Source organism: Nerophis lumbriciformis, linkage group LG15 (assembly GCF_033978685.3).
Source record: "Nerophis lumbriciformis linkage group LG15, RoL_Nlum_v2.1, whole genome shotgun sequence".
Classification (NCBI taxonomy): Eukaryota; Metazoa; Chordata; class Actinopteri; order Syngnathiformes; family Syngnathidae; genus Nerophis; species Nerophis lumbriciformis.
The window spans coordinates 28,317,890-28,337,695 of NC_084562.2; the positions used below are offsets into that span (position 1 = coordinate 28,317,890).

At 33.8% G+C, this 19,806-nt stretch overlaps 1 protein-coding gene across 5 annotated transcripts in view; it reads left to right on the forward strand.

The window, feature by feature from the left end:
* Positions 1–3,043: 3,043 nt before the first annotated feature.
* The window catches only part of zrsr2 (zinc finger (CCCH type), RNA-binding motif and serine/arginine rich 2), a 34,441-nt gene continuing 17,678 nt past the window's right edge, over positions 3,044–19,806 (forward strand). For all 5 annotated transcript variants that reach the window (XR_012050839.1, XR_012050841.1, XR_012050840.1 and 2 more), the window contains exons 1-5: positions 3,044–3,319; positions 6,861–6,940; positions 7,010–7,100; positions 13,182–13,290; positions 17,019–17,105. Coding sequence is in view for 1 of the 5 variants with exons in the window: in XM_072914819.1 (XP_072770920.1) it covers positions 3,276–3,319; positions 6,861–6,940; positions 7,010–7,100; positions 13,182–13,290; positions 17,019–17,105 (411 nt within the window). In the remaining 4 variants the exon portion in view is untranslated. The remainder of the gene's footprint in view (positions 3,320–6,860; positions 6,941–7,009; positions 7,101–13,181; positions 13,291–17,018; positions 17,106–19,806) is intronic.

Below are 19,806 nucleotides of genomic sequence, written 5' to 3' on the forward strand. Positions count from 1 at the left end.
TCACGCATGCGCACATTGCTTCAAAACATTCTCAACTTTATTGACATCGTCACACTCGACAACAACAAACTTTCTACCTACTCAATGATTATTATATGTTTATCTAGCTACACACTGCACTATGCGAAAATATAGTCAAGCCCGTTCCCGCCAGCGATGAACAAAAAGCCGTCGGAAATGGATGGATCGTAAATTATGAGATAAATAATTGATTCATTGAAAGTTTTATGAAGTGTATTATCATAAAAAAAAAACAGTGTACAACCTCCCTCACTGTCTGTACACAATTTTTTTTTCTTTTTTCTTTCTTTCTTTAGTTTATTTGGAACATGAACACACTTACATCATAATACATCACACAATTTCATATCATTTCATTTTACATCATGCCCGAAAAGGAGTAGGAAGAAGCAAAGCTTATTTAATCCTACCCCTTTCCCACTTCAAGCGTTTACAAATATATAGAATCATTTACTGACCTTTTTATATAATAAAATAACATCTATGAATTAGTATACAACAGTTTTGTAATATGTCATTAATTAATTAATTCAGTCATTATTAACATACTGAGATGAAGAATATCTTATTTTCAATAAGGTTGAAAGTATTTCTCATAATTTTTCTTTTTTGTACTCTGTAAGCACTATTATTTTGAACAACCTCTTATAAACTGGATCATATCAGTACAATTTTTAACTTCTTTACTTAATCCATTCCATAATTTAATTCCACATACTGATATGCTAAAAGTTCTAAGTGTTGTACGTGCATATAAATGTTTTAAATTATTTTTTTCCTCTAAGGTTATATTTCTCCTCTTTAGTTGAGAAGAATTGTTGTACATTCTTTGCTAGCAGGTTATAGTTTGCTTTGTACATCATTTTAGCTGTTTGCAATTTTACCAAATCACCAAACTTTAATATTTCTGACTTAATAAATAAATGTTCTCTATATCCAACATTATGTATTATTCTAACTGATCTTTTTTGTAACACGGTTAGCGAATGTAGCGCACATTTGTAGTTATTTCCCCATATTTCTGCACAATAACTCAGATATGGTAACACTAGCGAGCAGTAGAGAATATGTAGTGATTTTTGGCCCAGGACATATTTTGCTTTATTCATTATTGAAATGTTTTTTGCCACCTTATGTTGTATGTTTTGTATATGAGATTTCCAGTTCATTTGATCATCTATTAATACTCCCAAAAATCTAGTTTCTTTTACCCTTTCTATGTCTACTCCGTCTATTTGTATTTGTGTATGATGCTCTTTTCTACTATTACCAAATAGCATTATTTTAGTTTTACTGAGATTCAAAGATAGTCTGTTTTTGTCAAACCATCTTTTTAATTTGTTCATTTCTTCTGTTATTATTTGTATTATCTTCTGTGTGCTCTCTCCTGAACAGAAAGCAGTTGTGTCGTCTGCAAATAAAACCAACTTTAAGTCCTTCGTAACCTTACAAATGTCGTTTATATAAAGATTGAACAATCTTGGTCCCAGTATTGACCCCTGGGGTCAGGGCCGGCCCGTGGCATAGGCCGTATAGGCAAATGCTAAGGGCGCCGTCCATCAGGGGGCGCCACGCCAGTGCCACAACTGTTGGAGAAAAAAAAAAAAATTTGGTACTATTACTTCTAAATACAAAAAATAATCCCACGTTAATTAAAATGCAAAGTAAAGCCTATATAATAGAAATATTATTTGTTACAACATTACCCCCCCCCCCCCCCCCCCCCCGCACGGTGCGCCCCCTCCCTTCCCGTATCATGACTCTTTTTGGACGTCACCACATCAAAAAATCAACACAAGATGTCAAAACGGCCAAAACTGTCAGGTGCCCAGGGAAGAAAAAAGAGAAAAGAAGAGGAGGAGAAACGAGAAAAAGACAGAGGTAGCAGGTAGGTAACGTTAGCCTACATGAAATTATTTGTCTGTTACAGAATGTGATAGTAACCTGGCTTTTTAGCATTAAGCTAATGTCATATGATTCGGCAATTGCTAATCAATAAATAGCTAGTTCTGTTTTAACGTCGGGTTAATTGTGGAGGGGGCTAAATTGTTATGGAAAATAATAATGTAACGTTAGGTAATTACAGTACTCCCACCTTACATTCCTCAGGGACATTTGTATTAGATCTTTTAAGCAGGTGTTTTTTGTTTACATTGTTATTGCCTTCTGGTTAGCTAATGTTTGCCCTGCAGGTAATAGTCACTTTTCCACCCCTTTATATATTAGGTATAGTTGTAAGCCTAGTTGTTAAAGTGCACATCATTAATGTTAATTAAGGAATATGTATGTAAAAAATATTGTATTTCATATATTCATTTTTTATTTTTTGCATTCATTTATTTATTCATTTTTTTTTTTATCTTGTTAACTATTCTGATTGTTAATTTGCTTTCTTTAAGTAAAAAAAAAGGTCAAAGACAAAGCTATTCGGTTTCTTGTGAGTATATACACTTCACTGCCGATGTGGGGGGGCGCCACCTAAAATCTTGCCTAGGGCGCCAGATTGGTTAGGGCCGGGCCTGCCTGGGGTACACCACAGGATATATCTAGCGCGTGTTGACATATTTTCACCCATCTTTACATATTGCTTCCTGTTGGTTAAATAACTTCTTACCCAATTCAATACCAAACCTCTGATGCCATATCGTTCTAAAAATATCATGATTAATTGTGTCAAATGCTTTTGTTAAGTCCATGAATACTGCGGCCGCACATTCTTTACCATCTATTGCATTGGTAATTTCCTCTGTTATTTTGGTTAGTGCTATTGATGTTGAGATATTTGCTCGGAATCCATATTGGTTCTCCACAAGCGTCCCACTTTTGTTAATAAATAAATCTAATCGACTATTGAATATTTTAAAGGATATCTGTAGGTTTTTTTGTATTTTGCAAAATAAAATGTGTGAAAGTACATCTAACATATAACGATGACTTATAATAAATGAATACATGAGCGATCCAAACATTAGGAGCGCTTATTGACGTGTTGAAGATGTCCATACCGGAAGTAGTTGTTATTCACCCCGGAAGCGCTTTTTTGTCAGTCAGGACCCAAACAAACCAGACGTGAGCGTAAATACCAAAGTTGGTGTTTAAATGACATCGACTAGATGCCTTATTATCCACATACACTAGGTATAAGAAATAGGTGATACCGGAATAATTCTGTTCCTATACTTTGGCTTAGCTAATGTTAGCATTAGCAATATTAGCTTGTTAGCATGTTAGCATGTTAGCAATGTTTAGCCGCCATGGCCGCGTCGATTCCTCCACTCAGTGCCGCTCCTGCACTAAAGTAAGTCTCTTTCGTTTTAGCGCTTTTAACCAAAGACTGACTTTTTAATCTTGCTGTTGGGATTAGTACGTAAATAAGTTTGCTGCATACATTTCTCTTGATTGATTGAGACTTGTATTAGTAGGTTGCACAGTGAAGTACATATATTCCGTATTCTTCGCATGTTGTTTTCTGCATTAGTGTGTTCTGCGTCTAGTGCAATCATGTAATATACAATAATATACACACATATATATAATATGCAATAATATACACACACACATATATATAATATACAATAATATACACACATATATATCTATATAATACGCAATAATACACACACATTTATATATCTATAATATGCAATAATATACACACACATATACTGTATATATATATTATACAATAATACACACACATATATATATATATAATATACAATAATACACACACATATATATCCATATAATATGCAATAATATACACACACACACTCACACACACACATATTTATATATATATATAATATACAATAATATACACACATATATATCTATATAATATGCAATAATATACACACACACACATATATATATATATATATAATATGCAATAATACACACACACACACACACACATATAAGTTAAAGTTAAAGTACCAATGATTGTCACACACACACTAGGTGTGGCGAAATTATTCTCTGCATTTGACCCTTGATCACCCCCTGGGAGGTGAGGGGAGCAGGGGGCAGCAGCGGTGGCCGCGCCCGGGAATCATTTTTTGGTGATTTAACCCCCAATTCCAACCCTTGATACTGAGTGCCAAGCAGGGAGGTAATGGGTCCCATTTTTATAGTCTTTGGTATGACTCGGCCGGGGTTTGAACCCACAACCTACCGATCTCAGGGCGGACACTCTAACCACTAGGCCACTGAGTAGGTATATATATATATATATATATATATATATATATATATATATATATATATATATATATATATATATATATATATATATATATATGTGTGTGTACATTATTGCATATTATATATATATGTGTGTATATTATTGCACATTATATATATATATGTGTGTATATTATTGTATATTATATATATATATATATATATATATATATATATATATATATATATATATATATATATATGTGTGTGTACATTATAGCATATTGTATATATATGTGTGTGTATATTATAGCATATTATATATATGTGTGTATGATATTGGATATTATATAGATGTATATGTGTGTATATTATTGGATATATATATATATATATATATATATATATATATGTATATGTGTGTATATTATTGCATATTATATATATGTATATGTGTGTATATTATTGCATATTATATATGTACATGTGTGTATATTATTGGATAAGATATATATATATGTGTGTGTATATTATTGCATATTATATATATATATATATATATATATATAATATGCAATAATATACACACATATACATATATATATATATATATATATATACATATATATATATATATATATATATATATATATATATATATGTATATATATATATATATATGTGTGTGTGTGTGTGTGTACATTATTGCATATTGTATATATATGTGTGTGTATATTATAGCATATTATATATATGTGTGTATAATATTGGATATTATATAGATGTATATGTGTGTATATTATTGGATATATATATATATATATATATATATATATATATATATATATATATATGTATATGTGTGTATATTATTGCATATTATATATATGTATATGTGTGTATATTATTGGATATATATATATATGTATATGTGTGTATATTATTGCATATTATATATATGTACATGTGTGTATATTATTGGATAAGATATATATATGTGTGTGTATATTATTGCATATTATATATATATATATATATATATATATATATATATAAAATATGCAATAATATACACACATATACATATATACATATACATATATATATATATATATATATATATATGTGTGTACATTATTGCATATTGTATATATATGTGTGTGTATATTATAGCATATTATATATATGTGTGTATAATATTGGATATTATATAGATGTATATGTGTGTATATTATTGGATATATATATATATATATATATATATATATATATATATATATATATAAATATATATATATATATATATATATATATATATATATATATATATATATATATATATATGTGTATGTGTGTATATTATTGCATATTATATACCGGTATATGTATATGTGTGTATATTATTGGATATATATATATATATATATATATATGTATATATGTGTATATTATTGCATATTATATATATGTACATGTGTGTATATTATTGGATAAGATATATATATGTGTGTGTATATTATTGCATATTATATATATATATATATATATATAATATGCAATAATATACACACATATACATATATATATATATATATATATATATATATATATATATATAATATGCAATAATATACACACATATACATATATACATACATATATATATATATATATATATATCCAATAATATACACACATATACTGTACATCTATATAATATCCAATAATATACACACATATATATAATATGCAATAATATGCACACACACATATATATATATATATATATATATATATATATATATATATATATATATATATATATATATATATATATATATATATATATATATATATATAATATCCAATAATATACACACATATACATATATATACCGGTAATATGCAATAATATACATATATATATATATATATATATATATATATATATATATATATATATATATATATATATATATATATATATATATATATATATATATACATACACACACATATATATAATATGCAATCCATCCATCCATCCATTTTCTACCACTTGTCCCTTTCGGGGTTGCAATAATATACATAAATAAGTAATATACATCAACGTGTAAAGTGAATTACTACAACATTCATATAGTCGTGGACACTTTATTGATGCGTAGTCTATACTATATCTTAGATGATAATTGGAATGTATTTTAATGCTGAAGAATAGTGAAGTGAATTATATTTATATAGCGCTTTTCTCTAGTGAGTCAAAGCGCTTTTACGTAGTAAAACCCAATATCTAAGTTGCATTTAAAGCAGTGTGGGTGTCACTGGGAGCAGGTGTGTAAAGTGTCTTGCTCAAGGACACAACAGCAGTGACTAGTGTGGCGCAAGCGGGGATCGAACCTGGAACCCTCAAGTTGCTGGCACGGCCACTCCACCAACCGAGCTATACCGCCCCACAAAATACAAATAAAAATACACATGTATTATATTTATAATTATTTAATGCTAAACGGATACGTTTCACATAATGACTTTTGTTGTGCCAGTGCTCTTCTTAGGCCTGCTGTGTAAACGTAAAAGTCCTGACATGACACACCAACATTACCGAACAAAAGAGACCGTTTATACGTACGTTAATCCCACTTTTTCTTTAGTCAAAAACAACGAAGGGCCGCCTCGAGGAAGGAAAGAAGAAAAAGGAAACGTCAAGCCACCGCCCAAGCCAGACAACGTGGTATGAAAAAAAATCAATCAAGTTTTTTGTGTCGAATGAAATGAAACTACACCATTTGTTTTGTTGTAGCTTTACATAACGGAGCGACTGTTGATCCTCCTGATGAAGAAGAAGACGAAGAAGAAGAAGAAGAAGAAGCCAGTATTGTTGAGAAAGAAAGGTGAGTTAGAAATGATGTCCGGTACAAAAATGTGACATGTATATGTATAAAAATCAAAAAAGGTACTAAACTGCCTTTTAAAAATTACCAGTAGTGTTTTTCTTGTGCCTAATGCAGCGTTTCTCAAAGTGTGGGGCGCGCCCCACTGGTGGGGAATAGAGACATGACAGGTGGGGCGCGAGGAACGGGAGGAAATTTCACTTTAAAAATTTTTTTTTATTATTATATTCTTAGATAATTTTTTTTACTATGCTTTCATTTTCTATACACACTGTAAATCACTTTGTGATTCTGTCTGTGAAATCCGCTATACAAATAAATGGAAATTACCGGTACTTATTTTTACTGTAGGCTTTATATTTCTCGGTACGAGCGAAAGTTTGACAGACATAGCAACAGTAACTAATGGGGGCGGGGCTAAGCGGAACAAACTTTCGCGCGGATGGGTAGCAGGCTAATGTGTGGACCACAATTACACAAATATATACATTTGTGACTCGCACCTCAAAGGTCGTCAAGCCAGAGCCTGCAGAGAAACAAAAATGTGACGGGCACACACTGTGTCATTCACCGGGAAGCACTCGCGTCAAGGCAGCTCAGCCCCGAACTCAATGAGGTTTTAACAGATGTGAGCGCGGTAAATTTGATCAAAACACGACCACTGAAAGTGCGACTGTTCTCTGCACTGTGTGAGGAAATGGGAGCTGATCATACAGCCGTGCTGTTTCACAGTGAAGCAAGGTGGCTCTCCCGGGGAAAAGTGCTGTCACTTGCCCTGTCTTGCCAAATGCATAGATCCTCCTTTTTTTTTTTGCGAAGATTGCAAAGTGGCACTTTTATTTGATTTATTATTGAACTTGATGCAAGTTATTTGATTTATTATTGAACTAAAATGCAAGTTATAACACTTTTGTTTTATTTATTATTGAACTTGATGCAAGTTATAACACTTTTTTGATTTATTATTGAACGTGAGCAAGTTATAACACTTTTTTTGATTTATTATTGAACTTGATGCAAGTTATTTGATTTATTATTGAACTTGATGCAAGTTAACACTTTTATTTGATTTATTATTGAACTTGATGCAAGCTATAACACTTTTATTTGATTTATTATTGAACTTGATGCAAGTTATAACCCTTTTTTGATTTATTATTGAACGTGATGCAAGTTATAACACTTTTTTTTTTTTTTTTGAACTTGATTCAAGTTATAACACTTTTTTTGATTTATTATTGAACTTGATGCAAGTTATTTGATTTATTATTGAACGCAAGTTATAACACTTTTATTTGATTTATTATTGAACTTGATGCAAGTTATAACACTTTTTTTGATTTATTATTGAACGTGATGCAAGTTATAACACTTTTTTTAATTTATTATTGAACTTGATGCAAGTTATAACACTTTTGTTTTATTTATTGAACTTGATGGAAGTTATTTTATTTATGATTGAACTTGATGCAAGTTATACCACAGCTGCACAGTTATTTTATTTATTATTGAACTTGATGTTATTTTATGTTATTGAGCTTGAACGTATACAACTTGATGTTCAATAAATTTGAAAATGTTAAAGCTTGGCATTAGCGCTCTGTTGGGGCGATGGGGGCAGGTGGGGCTTGAAAACTCCCCCTTGTCCAAAGTGGGGGATGACAAAAAAAGTTTGAGAACCACTGGCCTAATGGCACGCCGAGGCGCATGTAGTGAGTCAACATCAACACACACACACAGAGCACTTACTAGGAGAAACAGTGTGAAGACAGAAGAGAAAGTATGGACATATTTTGGTTTCAAAACTAACAATAAAGGTGAAGCTGTAAACACTGAAGCACCACTTTTAAAATAAACATTTACACCCCTCCACAGTATTTTAGGTACTTTTAACTCTTTGCCTCTATGGTGACAAATAAAGTACGTTTCTTACAGGTGTTACGGGAGGAATATCTAAACATGCTTCACTACACACCAAGAGCTAACAGCAAACTAGCGCTCCTGAATGTAAACAAATGGTTGCATCTATACAAATATCCACCCTAACGATACCAAGTGCAAGAGCTGTATCTACTCTATACTACTAATAATAATAATACATTTCATTTGTAAACCACTTTGCATTTGTCAATCTCAAAGTACTGCAGAGTTTAAAAGGATACAAGAATAGTTAAAAACACATAAAACATCTAAAAAAATAAGGTTTGATGAGTCTTAAGGCTCTTTTTAAAAGCAGCTACATGATTACATCAATGGTTTTTATTGTCACAAAGTCTTTTGTCTTTTTTTATTGTTTTTAAACTTTGGAAATATTTCCCTGAACACAAGAGAACTTTAATTGTGACCAATGTATGATCCTGTAAGGTCAGTGTATGTTTTGCTATTTCAATTTTCTTTTCTTAAATGGAAATTGAAAAATAAGTTTTTTTTTTGTTTTTTTTTCTCGTTTTAAAATACAAAAAAGAAAATAGTTTTTGGTTTCAAAAAGAAAAATGAAGATCTCCAGTAAAGAAAAATGTTTTTCCGTTTTTGCTTATTAGGGATCTTTTTTTTTTTTTTTTTTCAAAACCGAAAAAGAAAAACTCTTTGTTTTTGAATTTTCTTTTTTGTCTTTTACAATGAAATAAATAAAATAAAAAAACAGTCTTTTTTGTTTGTTTTTCAATTTCCATTGATGAAAAGAAAATGTAAACACCAAAACATACACTGATCCTGATCCCGGGTCCGTGTACCTTGCGTTCATTCTATTTCCAATTCTGAAACGCAAATCAAAAAACAAAATTAGGGCCGTTTTTTGATTTTTACTATAAATGGCTGATTTGAAAACAAACAAAAAAGGGTTGATTTTCATTAAAATATTGCCATGAAATTAGATTTTGTGCTGTTTTCCTTTTATGGATTTTTATTTTTCCAGATAAACACAAAAATCCAATTTATGTTAATCCAAAATGCAAAATTGCGTGTTTGTCTGTGTGACGACAAATTGAACCGGAAGCAGTATTTTAGCTTTTCCTTTGCGTTTAACATGTTTTTAGCATAACGCTAACACCTTTGGTCAGCCGGAGTCCTAATGTCCTTTTAAAAAAAGTCTCATTAAATAGTCGTCAGAATCAGAATCAGGATACCTTTATTGGCATTGTATGGAAACAACGAAATTGGACAGCAATCCAGCTCAGTGCTTTTAAAACAAACCTACATAAAATAGTCTTAAGACAACAACAATAATAAAACAATTTAAAATTTAAAAACATAATAAAATGTTCAAAAACATATTGCACAGTAGATCTTTATCAGAGGTAAGCAAGTAATAAAGTGGTGAGTGTTCAGGTAAGTGCAGAGTTTAGGGCAATAACAGCTCTAGGATAGAAACTGTTTTTCAGTCTATTTGTCCTTGCTTTGATGGTCTTATAGCGCCTCCCTGAGGGCATGAGTTCAAGCCAGTGGTGACCTGGGTGGGATGAGTCCTTGAGGATGCTGTTTGCTCTCCTGTTGCAGTGTCTCTCGGGGTTGCAATAATATACATAAATAAGTAATATACATCAACGTGTAAAGTGAATTACTACAACATTCATATCGTCGTGGACACTTTATTGATGCGTAGTCTATACTATATCTTAGATGATAATTGGAATGTATTTTAATGCTGAAGAATAGTGAAGTGAATTATATTTATATAGCGCTTTTCTCTAGTGAGTCAAAGCGCTTTTACGTAGTAAAACCCAATATCAATGGTGACCTGGATGGGATGAGTCCTTGAGGATGCTGTTTGCTCTCCTGTTGCAGTGTCTCTTATGCAGGTCCTCTTGGTCCAATTTTTTTTTTCAGAAATAAAAATGGCCCGAAATTTGTTTTTTTATTTGCATTTGAGAATTCGAAATCAAATGAACAGGAGGTACACGGACCATCCTGTAACTACTTGGTATCAGATCCATACCCAAATGTGTGGTATCATCCAAAACTAATGTCAAGTATCAAACAAGAGTGATTAGTACATTTTAACAGAAGTGGAGATAGAACATGTTAAAAAAGGAAGTAAGCAGATATTAACAGTAAATTAACTAGTAGATTAATAATACTTTTTACAGTTTGTCCCTCATACTGTGTACAAAATAATAGGTGTATAAATGACACAATATGTTACTGCATATGTCAGCAGACTAATTTGGAGTCTTTGTTTGTTTACTTACTACTAAAAGACAAGTTGTCTAGTATCTTCAACATCGTATTTCATGCATAAATTATTTGATTGCAAAAAGAAACATACAGGTAAAAGCCAGTAAATTAGAATATTTTGAAAAACTTGATTTATTTCAGTAATTGCATTCAAAAGGTGTAACTTGTACATTATATTTATTCATTGCACACAGACTGATGCATTCAAATGTTTATTTCATTTAATTTTGATGATTTGAAGTGGCAACAAATGAAAATCCAAAATTCCGTGTGTCACAAAATTAGAATATTACTTAAGGCTAATACAAAAAAGGGATTTTTAGAAATGTTGGCCAACTGAAAAGTATGAAAATGAAAAATATGAGCATGTACAATACTCAATACTTGGTTGGAGCTCCTTTTGCCTCAATTACTGCGTTAATGCGGCGTGGCATGGAGTCGATGAGTTTCTGGCACTGCTCAGGTGTTATGAGAGCCCAGGTTGCTCTGATAGTGGCCTTCAACTCTTCTGCGTTTTTGGGTCTGGCATTCTGCATCTTCCTTTTCACAATACCCCACAGATTTTCTATGGGGCTAAGGTCAGGGGAGTTGGCGGGCCAATTTAGAACAGAAATACCATGGTCCGTAAACCAGGCACGGGTAGATTTTGCGCTGTGTGCAGGCGCCAAGTCCTGTTGGAACTTGAAATCTCCATCTCCATAGAGCAGGTCAGCAGCAGGAAGCATGAAGTGCTCTAAAACTTGCTGGTAGACGGCTGCGTTGACCCTGGATCTCAGGAAACAGAGTGGACCGACACCAGCTGGACTGCTGCTGAGTGGTCCAAAGTCATGTTTTCTGACGAAAGCAAATTTTGCATTTCCTTTGGAAATCGAGGTCCCAGAGTCTGGAGGAAGACAGGAGAGGCACAGGATCCACGTTGCCTGAAGTCTAGTGTAAAGTTTCCACCATCAGTGATGGTTTGGGGTGCCATGTCATCTGCTGGTGTCAGTCCACTCTGTTTCCTGAGATCCAGGGTCAACGCAGCCGTCTACCAGCAAGTTTTAGAGCACTTCATGCTTCCTGCTGCTGACCTGCTCTATGGAGATGGAGATTTCAAGTTCCAACAGGACTTGGCGCCTGCACACAGCGCAAAATCTACCCGTGCCTGGTTTACGGACCATGGTATTTCTGTTCTAAATTGGCCCGCCAACTCCCCTGACTTTAGCCCCATAGAAAATCTGTGGGGTATTGTGAAAAGGAAGATGCAGAATGCCAGACCCAAAAACGCAGAAGAGTTGAAGGCCACTATCAGAGCAACCTGGGCTCTCATAACACCTGAGTAGTGCCAGAAACTCATCGACTCCATGCCACGCCGCATTAACGCAGTAATTGAGGCAAAAGGAGCTCCAACCAAGTATTGAGTATTGTACATGCTCATATTTTTCATTTTCATACTTTTCAGTTGGCCAACATTTCTAAAAATCCCTTTTTTGTATTAGCCTTAAGTAATATTCTAATTTTGTGACACACGGAATTTTGGATTTTCATTTGTTGCCACTTCAAATCATCAAAATTAAATGAAATAAACATTTGAATGCATCAGTCTGTGTGCAATGAATAAATATAATGTACAAGTTACACCTTTTGAATGCAATTACTGAAATAAATCAAGTTTTTCAAAATATTCTAATTTACTGGCTTTTACCTGTATATTTAACGTGTCATAACATTTTCTGTTCAAATTAAGCCAATAATGATATTTATGTGGTCCCCTTTATTGTATCAATCAATCAAAGTTGACTTCTATAGCCCTTGATCAGAAATGTCTCAAAGGGCTGCCCAAGCCACAAGGACGCCCTGGGCTCAGATGGCACATCCCACATTTAGTTAGCAGTACTAAGCTTGTGTTTGTGTTTGGTGTTGCTGCAGACAGCGGCTGCATGAAGAGTGGCTGCAGCGTGAGCGTCTGGCACAGGAGGAGTTCAGGCTGAAGTCAGAGAGGAAGGACGCTGCCAGGAAACGCAAAGAAGATGAGGAGGTAACACTGAAACAAGATCACCCTAGCTATATCTGGACTGAGAAAGTTACAGTACAGCACTAACATGGGCTTACAAGATGTCAACAGCATTTCAGGGCTGAAAAAAACCTGATTTCCATGTGTTTGAAATATTATATTTCCTCAAGTAGTGTCTTCTGCTCCTTTTTAAAAATGCAACGTTTATAAGCTTTGCTTCTCTCTTTCTTTCAAACATGTTGAAATGAGAATATGTAGATGATATGAGCTAGTGGAAATAAAGCATAACCATGTTTTCCCCCTATAACAAAGATCATTAATGCCGTTATCTGTTACACCTCTAATACAGGTAAAAGCCAGTAAATTAGAATATTTTGAAAAACTTGATTTATTTCAGTAATTGCATTCAAAAGGTGTAACTTGTACATTATATTTATTCATTGCACACAGACTGATACATTCAAATGTTTATTTCATTTAATTTTGATGATTTGAAGTGGCAACAAATGAAAATCCAAAATTCCGTGTGTCACAAAATTAGAATATTGTGTAAGGGTTAAATTTTGAAGACACCTGGTGCCACAAACTAATCAGCTGATTAACTCAAAACACCTGCAAAGGGCTTTAAATGGTCTCTCAGTCCAGTTCTGAAGCCTACACAAACATGGGGAAGACTTCAGATTTGACAGCTGTCCAAAAGGCAACCATCGACACATTGCACAAGGAGGGAAAGACACAAAAGGTTATTGCTGAAGAGGCTGGCTGTTCTCAGAGCTCTGTGTCCAAACACATTAATGGAGAGGCAAAGGGAAGGAAAAACTGTGGTCAGAAAAAGTGTACAAGCGATAGGGATCACCGCGCCCTGGTCAAGATTGTGAAAAAAAACCCATTCAAAATTGTGGGGGAGATTCAGAAGGAGTGGACAGCTGCTGGAGTCAGTGCTTCAAGATCCACCACCAAGAGACGCTTGAAAGACATGGGTTTCAACTGCCGCATACCTCGTGTCAAGCCACTGTTGACCAAGAAACAGCACGCAAAGCGTCTCACCTGGGCTAAGGAAAAAAAGAGCTGGACTGCTGCTGAGTGGTCCAAAGTCATGTTTTCTGACAAAAGCAAATTTTGCATTTCCTTTGGAAATCGAGGTCCCAGAGTCTGGAGGAAGACAGGAGAGGCACAGGATCCACGTTGCCTGAAGTCTAGTGTAAAGTTTCCACCATCAGTGATGGTTTGGGGTGCCATGTCATCTGCTGGTGTCGGTCCACTCTGTTTCCTGAGATCCAGGGTCAACGCAGCCGTCTACCAGCAAGTTTTAGAGCACTTCATGCTTCCTGCTGCTGACCTGCTCTATGGAGATGGAGATTTCAAGTTCCAACAGGACTTGGCGCCTGCACACAGCGCAAAATCTACCCGTGCCTGGTTTACGGACCATGGTATTTCTGTTCTAAATTGGCCCGCCAACTCCCCTGACCTTAGCCCCATAGAAAATCTGTGGGGTATTGTGAAAAGGAAGATGCAGAATGCCAGACCCAAAAACGCAGAAGAGTTGAAGGCCACTATCAGAGCAACCTGGGCTCTCATAACACCTGAGCAGTGCCAGAAACTCATCGACTCCATGCCACGCCGCATTAACGCAGTAATTGAGGCAAAAGGAGCTCCAACCAAGTATTGAGTATTGTACATGCTCATATTTTTCATTTTCATACTTTTCAGTTGGCCAACATTTCTAAAAATCCCTTTTTTGTATTAGCCTTAAGTAATATTCTAATTTTGTGACACACGGAATTTTGGATTTTCATTTGTTGCCACTTCAAATCATCAAAATTAAATGAAATAAACATTTGAATGCATCAGTCTGTGTGCAATGAATAAATATAATGTACAAGTTACACCTTTTGAATGCAATTACTGAAATAAATCAAGTTTTTCAAAATATTCTAATTTACTGGCTTTTACCTGTATATCATTATAATAACAGATGCTCTGGTATTGGCTTCCGTCACAATATGCCGATTCATTTCTGATATATAGATCAGCAACATCAAGTACTACTGATATAGGAAAAGAACAATGAAGAAAGCTGCACATTGTAGTGGCACACACATGCATAACAACAAGTCAGGGTTGACGTACCAAACTATGGATTCATATAATAAACTGTCCATTAGGCTTGTCCCCATACCAATATTTTGGTACCAGTACCAAATTGTATTTCAATACTTTTCTAAATAAAGGGGACCACAAAAAATGTAATTACTGTCTTTATTTGAACAAAAATGTTAGTGTACATGAAACATATGTTTATTATTGTCATTTAGTCCTTAAATAAAATAGTGAACATACTAGACAACTTGTCTTTTAGTAGTAAGTAAACAAACAAAGACTCCTAGTTAGTCTATGCAGTAACATATTGTGTCATTTATACACCTATTATTTTGTACACATTTTGAGGGACAAACTGTAAAAATAGATTTTTAATCTACTTGTTTATTTACTGTTAATATCTGCTTATTTTCTGTTTTAACATGTTCTATCTACACTTCTGTTCAAATGTAATAATCACTTATTCTTCTCTTCTTTGATACTTTACATTAGTTTTGGATGATACCACACATTTAGGTATGGATCCGATACCAAGTAGTTACAGGATCATACATTGCTCATATTCAAAGTCCTCATGTCTCCAGGGACGTATTTCCCGAGTTTATAAACATAATATACATTTAAAAAAAAAAAAAAAGGAAGGAAAAAAGATTTTGTGACGATATAAAAAAATCGATGTAATCATAGTAGTATCGACTAGATACGCTCTTGTACTTGGTATCATTACAGTGGATGTCAGGGGTAGATCCACCCATGGCATTTGGTTACATCCAGGAATGGCGTCATTAGTGGTGATGTAATGTTTAGCTATTCATCGTCCTCCAGTGATAATGCTACTTGTAAGAAACGTACTTTATTTGTCGCCATGGAGGCCAGGATTAGTGATTTAGAAGTAGCTAAAACACTGTGGATGGATGTTAGCTGCTAGCTAGCTAGCCCTGTCTTAAAGCACCTCTTCCTGAGTGTAATAACATCACCTTTATCTTGACTTTTTACACCAAAATGCATCCATTCTCCCTTTTCTGTCTACACACTGTGTCTGCTTGTAAGTACTCTGTGTGTGTGCGCTGCCCAACATGCTCCTCTGCTCGTAAAACCAGCAATGTTTTTTAATGGCGGTTAAAAAAACTAGTTAAAAAAAAACCTTGGGAAGTGGTACTTTTCTAACAGAGTATGGTATCGTTTTTGATTCATTAGTACAGCGATACTATACTAGTACCGGTATACCGTACAACCCCCACTGGGCATAGTTTTTGTTTCAGTAGCACCAGTTGCGTCTTATCTTTATTTCACTGCATAAACGCTGCTGGGGACTCAGAATGATTCAACCTGAGCTGTGATATTGCATGTCAAGTATCAGCATAATCAGCACTTTATAGTCCTTGCAAATTGGTGTTTACCATCCAAAGGCAAAAGTTAGAAAACAATCCACACCACGTACAAGCTATCTTTGCACTTTGATGAAGGCAAAACTCATGCGCTGAAACTCAGGCAATACCTTTTTCAACATTGCAGATATGTTTTTATGTCAATATCGTCGGATAAGATTTGGTCAGCTGTATATACCTAATGATACTTCTGTGTATACAATACTATACATGAAGTATTGTCTACTGTGTTGATGGTGTTCAATGTGACTGCTGTGTCCTCAGCGCTGCATCAAGGAGGAATGGGAGGCCCAGCAGAGGCAAGAAGAAGAAGAAAAGGAGCAGAAGCTGCAGGAGAAGCGAGGCAGAGAGGTGAAAGGAGCCCTGGGAGGATAAAAGCAGAGAGAAATATATCCATTTGTCATCATCACAAACTTCTACACTTCATGAAACGATTTATAATAATGCTCAGCTTTGATTGACACGCTCAGAGAAGGTCAACTAATGAGACCTAATGTCATATTTCCATGAGACTACAAACTAATGATACTATATGTCATACTTCCATGAGACTACAAAGTAATGGTACTATGTCATACTTCCATCAGACTACAAACTAATGATACTATATGTCATACTTCCATCAGACTACAAAGTAATGGTACTATGTCATACTCCTATGAGATTACAAAGTAATGGTACTATGTCATACTTCCATGAGACTACAAACTAATGATACCTAATGTCATACTTCCATGAGACTACAAACTAATGGTACTATGTCATACTTCCATGAGACTACAAAGTAATGGTACTATATGTCATACTTCCATGAGACTACAAACTAATGGTACTATATGTCATACTTCCACAAGACTACAAACTAATGATACTATATGTCATACTTCCATGAGACAACAAACTATTGGTACTATGTCGACTACAAACTAATGGTACTATGTCATACTTCCATGAGACTACAAACTAATGGTACTATGTCATACTTCCATGAGACTACAAACTATTGGTACTATGTCGACTACAAACTAATGGTACTATGTCATACTTCCATGAGACTACAAACTAATGGTACTATGTCATACTCCTATGAGATTACAAAGTAATGGTACTATGTCATACTTCCATGAGACTACAAACTAATGATACCTAATGTCATACTTCCATGAGACTACAAACTAATGGTACTATGTCATACTTCCATGAGACTACAAACTAATGATACCTAATGTCATACTTCCATGAGACTACAAAATTATGGTACTATATGTCATACTTCCATGAGACTACAAACTAATGATACTATGTCATACTTCCATGAGACTACAAACTAATGGTACTATATGTCATACTTCCATCAGACTACAAACTAATGGTACTATATGTCATACTTCCATGAGACTACAAAGTAATGGTACTATGTCATACTTCCATGAGACTACAAACTAATGATACCTAATGTCATACTTCCATGAGACTACAAACTAATGGTACTATATGTCATACTTCCATGAGACTACAAACTAATGATACTATATGTCATACTTCCATCAGACTACAAAGTAATGGTACTATATGTCATACTTCCATGAGACTACAAACTAAACGTACTATATGTCATACTTCCATGAGACTACAAAGTAATGGTACTATATGTCATACTTCCATGAGACTACAAACTAATGATACCTAATGTCATACTTCCATGAGACTACAAAGTAATGGTACTATGTCATACTTCCATAAGACTACAAACTAATGGTACTATGTCATACTTCCATGAGACTACAAACTAATGGTACTATGTCATACTTCCATGAGACTACAAAGTAATGGTACAATATGTCATACTTCCATGAGACTACAAACTAATGGTACTATATGTCATACTTCCATGAGACTACAAACTAATGGTACTATGTCATACTTCCATGAGACTACAAAGTAATGGTACTATATGTCATACTTCCATGAGACTACAAACTAATGATACCTAATGTCATACTTCCATGAGACTACAAAGTAATGGTACTATGTCATACTTCCATAAGACTACAAACTAATGGTACTATGTCATACTTCCATGAGACTACAAACTAATGGTACTATGTCATACTTCCATGAGACTACAAAGTAATGGTACTATATGTCATACTTCCATGAGACTACAAACTAATGGTACTATATGTCATACTTCCATGAGACTACAAAGTAATGGTACTATATGTCATACTTCCATCAGACTACAAACTAATGATACTATATGTCATACTTCCATGAGACTACAAAGTAATGGTACTATATGTCATACTTCCATGAGACTACAAACTAATGATACCTAATGTCATACTTCCATGAGACTACAAACTAATGGTACTATATGTCATACTTCCATGAGACTACAAACTAATGGTACTATGTCATACTTCCATGAGACTACAAACTAATGATACTATATGTCATACTTCCATGAGACTACAAACTAATGATACTATGTCATACTTCCATGAGACTACAAACTAATGATACCTAATGTCATACTTCCATGAGACTACAAACTAATGGTACTATGTCATACTTCCATGAGACTACAAAGTAATGGTACTATATGTCATACTTCCATGAGACTACAAACTAATGATACCTAATGTCATACTTCCATGAGACTACAAAGTAATGGTACTATGTCATACTTCCATGAGACTACAAACTAATGGTACTATGTCATACTTCCATGAGACTACAAAGTAATGGTACTATATGTCATACTTCCATGAAACTACAAACTAATGGTACTATGTCATACTTCCATGAGACTACAAACTAATGGTACTATGTCATACTTCCATGAGACTACAAAGTAATGGTACTATATGTCATACTTCCATGAGACTACAAACTAATGGTACTATATGTCATACTTCCATGAGACTACAAAGTAATGGTACTATATGTCATACTTCCATCAGACTACAAACTAATGATACTATATGTCATACTTCCATGAGACTACAAAGTAATGGTACTATATGTCATACTTCCATGAGACTACAAA